Here is a 7,100-nt window from a genome sequence, read left to right on the forward strand (position 1 = left end):
AGGAAAGAAATAATGTGGGCTTTAACCAAGTGGACATGATTAGATTCTGGGGATTTCTAAATAAGTGATCATGGTGTCCCTAACCATGGGATTTTGCAGGTTGTAGTCAATAGGTGATGATGAATTTAACAGTAGGCGCAAACATGGGATTTCTTGATACCCAGGTAAGACATGATGTGGTCCTTAAACATATTACAGACCATAGATTTTTTAGATACCTAGATAAGCAATAATATATCCTGAAATCTTGATGTTACCTTTTTTTTCCCCCATTTAAAAAGTCGCTCATTCTCAAATATTTGTGCAGGGCTGATTTCAGAGTATAGGAATGCACCAGCGGCCAGCCCAGTGACTCACGCTTTAATCCCTACACTTTCGGAGAGGCCGAGGCGGGCAGACCACTTTAGGTCAGGAGTTCGAGACCAGCCTGGCCAACATAGTGAAACGGTGTCTCTACTAAAAGTACAAAATTTAGCCGGGCGTCCTCGGACATGCCTGTAGTCCCAGCTAGTTGGGAGGCTGAGGCACGAGAATCACTTGAACCCAGAAGGCAGATGTTGCAGTGAGCCGAGGTTGGGCCACTGCAGTCCAGACTGGGCGACAGAGCAAGTCTTTGCCCCCATCACCCCACCCCCAAACAAAGAAAGAGTAATGCACCAGAGTCATGAAATAATGATCTTACCACAGAGGGCGTAAAAAGCAAAACCTCAGAAAATATTACCATATTTCAAAAGACTTGCGGAAAATAATTAAGGACCAGGTAGCAGAAATTGTGATCAGAGGAAATAACGCAAGAATATACTTAAGTGCACAGTGCATAGTTGGAGGGCGAATTGTTTATCCTTCTAAAACCGTTACTATGATCAACACAGACAAGAGACACTTTCCTGAAAGGTTAAATTGTTTCATGAGAAATAAAAGCAACCAAAATGAGCCGCATTATCTACAATAGAAGAGACTATATGGAAAAAGTTCTATGGCAAGAGCTAATTAGTTGGTATACAAAAAGATCCATGAAAAATGACCCAATTTTAGACACATTAGATATTGCACGCTCAAAAATCAAAGGAACATTTTGAAAGCTAATTTAAATTTAATTAATTGCTGAATGTCTCCTTGGCTAGTAGTTGAACGATCATTATTTAGTCTCACGTCTCTTTCATCATTTTGTTTGCAAACTGTCTAAAAGCCTTATTTCCTCATCTCTTTGACAGATGACCAGAATGGATCCTATAGTATAATCACACAGGATAATGTTGGAAAGTATGACTATCTAAATTATTTTTAAAGGCATTATTTTTCTCCTTTGATTTTCAGATTCTTTCTCATAATTTCTAAAACGGTGTCGACAGCGGCCTGTACTGTGTCTTCATTGATGTCATCACTGAGGTCACTCTCAATTGCTCTCGAACTTGTTGTTGGCCTTTCGTGTATATATGAACTGTAACCTGGCAGATCTGACTGTTGTTGCTGCAGCTTCTGTTCCTGCTGATGCTGTTCAAAATAGTCCTCTTTTATTTTCTTCGGCTGTTCTGAAGCAGGAGTTACACATGATGTCTTTGGAAGATCTTGCGATGTGTTTCCAGAACTACCTTGCATGCTTAGCTCAATAGCCCTGCGGAGGTCTTCATCTTCTCTATTGGTTTCTTGGCGGCTTAGTTCAAGGGTCCTCTGAAAATCCTCGTCATCTTGGTCTGATGTTCCAGACTCATCACTTTCTTCTGACACTTTTTCAAGGACTGTTTTATAGACTCTGTGCTCTTTTTCTTTTACTGATTTTTTTCCATTAAGTTTTGGTGTATCCATCTCTTCGACACTGATGATCTGCAGGAGTTGGTCAGCTTCACAGTCTGGCAGATCACCCTTGACAACAAATACAGAATATGCTTGTTGTTGTAATCGAGCCAAGAAATTTGCAAGGCATGTGTCTGATACTAATTCTGGCCCTGCCAAGAGAGAATTCAAGTTAAACCAGTGTTTTCCGAATTTTCTAATAGTAAACCAGTGTTGTTTATAATTACATATAAAAGATCTTTCATTTATAGGATCAATGCCGAGCTTCTGATATTCAGGATTATTGAAATGGATGATCTCTAAACCCCAGAACTTCAAGGCATTGCTTATTACCTGAATGGAGAAGAAACCGGTATCATCCATGTTTTCTGAAGGCTGCTGTAAAAATGCGAGATACTCTTCACTGGTGACTCCTCCTTCTGCCATTCTCATCCTCTCTTCTTCATCTAGCTGATGTGCAATTGAGGCTAATTCCACAGGGCTAAAATATTCTCCTTGCAATAGATTGTTCAGACAGTGCTGAGCACACAAGAAACCTTCCTGTTTCTCATGAAAGATGAAATCCATGTTGATTGTATCCGTGAGTTTTTGTAGGTATGCCGGAAGATGTTGTAAGTTGTTATAAACCGCCAACTGCCCAGCTATGGCAGTTACTTGGGCAGTTTGTGGATAGCCATGTAACAGATGTTAGGTTTTCAAACCTTATGAAGACCATGGGTTTCTGTAGGTATTCAGGTAAGAGATGATATGTCACAAAGCACTATTGTGACCAAGGTGGTTTTGCCAGTATCCAGTCAAAAGCTGATGGTAAACCTAAAGTGAATATGGGATTTTGGAGTTATCCCATAGGTGATAATGGTGACTTGCACCATAGTAGTGCCCATTGGAATTTCAGATGTCCTATAAAAATAATGTCTCTCTAATTATGCTTGTCAGCATGGTTTTAGTAAGTAAATAAAGGTGAAATTTACCACAGCACTAAGCAGAAAATTTGGCAGGTAACTGGGAAAGAAATAACATGGGCTTTAACCGAATGGACACCATGGGATTTTGGAACTGTCTGACTAAGTTGTGATGTCACTGACCACAGTAATAGCCGTAGAATTTTGTAGGTTCCAGTCAATAGATGACAATAAAACTCACAGTGGCAATGAAGATGGGACTTTGCTGGTATCCTAGTTAGAGATGATGTGGACCTGAAAAACATGAGTGACCAAATGATCTTCAGACATCTAGAAAACTGATGATGATGTCCTGAATTCTTTTCTTATCCATGTGTTTTTACAGGTGTTCAGGTAAGAAATGTGGGTGCCTAACAAAAGTAGTAACCATTAGATTTTACTGTTTTCTAGTTCAGAGACAATCTTTCTCAAACTTAGTAGTGACAAAGATATTAGCAGGTATCTGGGTAGGATATCACAGAGTTCCTCACCACAGTAGTAACTATGGGATTTTTGCAGGTGTCCAGTGAACAGATGGTGTGTGAAACTACTATGTTGACCTTGGACTTCTCTTGAGTGTCCAAGTACACTTAGTGGTTACCCTAATGATTGTAGTGAGTGTATGAATGGAATTATCAGGGGTCCAGATGGAAGGACATGTATCCTGACCAGGGTTGCTGCCATATGTTTTCTCAGCAGGTAGTCAAGAGATGATGGTGTCTCTAACTACAACATTGGCCTTAGAACCTTAGGATTCAGGTAGAGTTCATGGTTCCCCTAACAATACTAGTCACCATGGGATTTTTTGAGGTCCATATAGAAGATGTATCCCTAACCACTACTGCTGCCGTATGGTTTTGCAAGCTCCTATCAAGAGATAATGGTGAAACTCATATTGGTCATTTTTGTAGGAATTTCACGGAATCTAGCTAAGTGATTATGTGGACCTTAAACACAGTACAGACCATCTGCTCTTCAGACATCTAGGTAAGTGATGATGATGTCCTCAACATGTGTTGGTATCATGTGTTTTGCAGGTATTCGGGTAAAAAAAAAATGATACGGGCTCTACCAATAAGTATTGGAATCCATGAGCTTTAGCTTAACCAGTTTTCTAGTTTAAAGATATTCTGTGTTTAACTTTAGGAGTGAATGAGGGATTTTCAGGTATCTAGGCAAGTGATCATAACTTTCTTCATCACAGTAATGGCCATGAGATTTTTATAGATGCCCAGACAATAAATGATGGTGCCTGTACCAATGTGTTGACCTTCAGGTTCTGCCAATATCCAGGTAGCATTAATGGGTTTGTAAAGATGGAAGTGACAAAAGTTATTTGCAGATGTTCTGCTAGAAAAAGTTGCATTCTTAAACACATCTGTCACAATATGTTTTTTCAGGTTTCAGTCTAAAGATCAAGGTAACCCTAACAACGGGGATTAACATGGAGCTTTGCTGGTATCCAGGCAAGTGATGATGTGGGTCTTATCACACAGTAGACATTCTGACCTTCAGAAATTTACATAAGTGATGATGATACCTCTAACATTTGTGTTACCATTTTTATTGGTTTTTTGCAGATATTCAGGTAAGAAATTATAGTGTTCCCATAATTCCTATTTAAGAATACACCCTTACTGCTTACTAGTGCAGAGATAATGTTTTGAAATCTGGCTAAGACTGAGGGATTTGTTAAGTTTCCAAGTAAATTATCGTACTGTCTCTCATCTCAGTATTGACCATGGTATTTTTACAGGTACCCAGTCAAGAGATTATGACATATCCAAGGTTTTGACCTGGATATTCTGCAAGTATCAAGGTAAAGTTGATGGTTCTCCTACTGCTAGTGATTCTCATGAGTTGTGTCATGGTCTAAACAGAAAAAGACGTATCTCTAACCATGGGCTGCCTTTGTGGGTTTTTTAGGTGCTGTCAGTGGATGATGGTGAAACTAACAATGATAGTGAACATGGACTTAGCTAAAAGAGAGGGAAAAGATGGTGTGAGCCTTTACACTTTAGAGAGCTTCAGATTTCAGTTATCTAGGTAAGCGTTGATGGTGCCTGTAATACTGTGGTTACAAGAATGTTGTTTTTATCAAGAGGCATTCAGGTAAGGACAGTGCTAATATAAAGGTGAGAAATCGTGGCGTTTATACACTAGAGACCTGAATTTCAGATATCTAGGAAATTGATGATGGTGATCGTAACTGTAATAGTTACCTGGTTTGGTACAGGTTTGCAGGGAAGAAATGAACTTGCTCCACTGGTAAGAGTAAGCATGAGATTTAAAAAAAAATTTTAGTGACAATTTGTACTTAACCCTAGTAGCAATTGAGAAACCTGCAGGCATCCAGGTAAGATACCACACCGTCTATCACCCCACTAGTGACCATGGGATTTTTGCAGGTATTTCTTCAAAGGAGAGAGGTGTCTTTATTAGGGTTTAACTTCACACCTCTGGAACTATCCAGGTAGCATTGATGAGTCACAAAAAGAAATGATCAAGGGTATTTGCAGGTGTCCAGGTATTATAAGAGGTGTATGCTTTTCAGGTTCCTTTCATGAGATTATAGTGAGCTTAACAATGGCCATTAATGGTGGACATTATGAGTATGTGGTAAGTGATGAGGTGTGCTTAATGCACAGCTGAAAATATTTGACCTTGGCATAAGAAGGTAAGTGATGAAAGTGCCCCTAACAGTTGTTACAATGTTTGCTTGCTCGTTTGTTTTGAAGATATTGAGATAAGAAACCATAGTCCTTACCAGTGTTAGGAACCATGAGTTCTTAGTTTTACATATTTTAGAAAAAATATCGTTAACCCCGTGGGTATTGAGTCATTGCCGTATCCAGATAATTTTCATGGTGTTCCTCACCACAGTAGTAACCATGGGATTTTTGCAGACATCCAGTCAAGAAACAGTGGCTTCATCTGGCAACGTTGTTGACCTTGAGTAGTGCAAATGTCCAGCTAGAGTGTATATGTCCCATAATGATGGAAGTGACAAAAGTTATTTGCAAGCATCATGCTTAAAAAAGTGTCTTTTCACACATATTTCAAAATATGTTTTTCAAATTCCTGTCAAGAGATGGTGGTGAACCAAACAATGGTTGTTAACATGGTAGGTGTTGATGTGGGTCTTTCACACTACAGAACATCTAATCTTCACATACGTAGGTCAGTGATGATGGTGTCCCTAGTACTTGCATTACCATGTTTTTATTTTTAGCTATCAAACAAGGGCTTTACTAGTATAGAGGTAAGAACTAATACGACTTTTATGTAGTAGAGACCTTCCTATTTTGAGATATCCTGGTAATTAACGATGGTTCTGAGAACTCTGATACTAATCTTGTTTTTTGGCTGGTTTGCATAGAGGAAATTAGTTTTGTCTAACAGTATAAATAAGCATGAGATTTTACTGTATTGTTATGTAGAGCTAATGTGTATTTAATAATCCTAGTGTTAGATGGACATGTAGGCATCCAGCTAATTTATCCTATTTTTCATCACCACATAATGACCATGGGATTTCTGCAGGTATCCATGTAAGAGAGGAAAGTGTCTCTTATTAGATTTTGACATTGGAGTTCTTCAAGTGTTCAAGTAATGTTGATGGGTTCCAAAATGACAGAAATGACCAGGGGAATGTGCAGGTGACCAGGTGTAATTAGATGTGTATCAAATATAACATTTTTCATAGTGTGTTTTTCAGGATTCTGTCAGGAGATTATGGTGACCCCAACAATGGTAGTTGATGTGGGACACTGCTGGAATATAGGTAACTGATGTGGTAAGTTTAAATCACAGCAAGTCTACTTGATTTTCCTATATCTAGGTAAGTGATTAATGATGTCCCAAATACTTGTTACTGTGTTTGTTTCTTTTTTCTTTATGTATTCAGTGATGAAAAGTTCTTACTAGTAATAGAACCCATGAGTTCTTTCTTTTTACATTTTAGGGAAAATTTCTCTAACTTTGTGAGTATTGAGGGATTGTCACAGTAATTACCATTGTGTTTCCCACTGCATTCGTAATTGTGGGATCTTTGCAGTTATCCAGTCAAGAAATTATGGTCTTATCTGAAATGGTGTTTACCTTGAGGTACTACAAATATTCAGGTAGAGTTGATGTGTCCAGTAATATTGGAAGTAACTAAGGTTAGTTGACAGCATCCTCATAGAAAATAAATTGTGTCCTTTAACATGTATTTTCTAAAGTGTTTTTCATGTTCCTGTCAAGAGAGCATGGGGAACCTAAAGACGGTGGTTAACGTGGGACATTGCTGGTGTCCAGGTAAGTGATGATGTGAGCCACAGTGGTATTGTTGGCTTCTACTTAGTGTTGCCAGCTTTTGTTTTT

The 7,100-nt window shown here is 38.7% G+C and overlaps 1 protein-coding gene across 1 annotated transcript; it reads right to left on the bottom strand.

Annotated features, from left to right (window-relative positions):
- Positions 1–1,073: 1,073 nt before the first annotated feature.
- Positions 1,074–2,517, bottom strand: ATXN3L (ataxin 3 like). The gene is made up of 2 exons (XM_054472808.1): positions 2,128–2,517; positions 1,074–1,863 (listed from the first exon to the last, which is right to left on the bottom strand). Exons 1-2 carry the CDS (start codon positions 2,359–2,361, stop codon positions 1,294–1,296), a joined length of 804 nt encoding a protein of 267 aa, XP_054328783.1. The 5' UTR covers positions 2,362–2,517; the 3' UTR covers positions 1,074–1,293.
- Between the last annotated feature and the right edge of the window lie 4,583 nt (positions 2,518–7,100).

This window comes from Pongo pygmaeus, chromosome X (assembly GCF_028885625.2).
Source record: "Pongo pygmaeus isolate AG05252 chromosome X, NHGRI_mPonPyg2-v2.0_pri, whole genome shotgun sequence".
NCBI classification, from domain to species: Eukaryota; Metazoa; Chordata; class Mammalia; order Primates; family Hominidae; genus Pongo; species Pongo pygmaeus.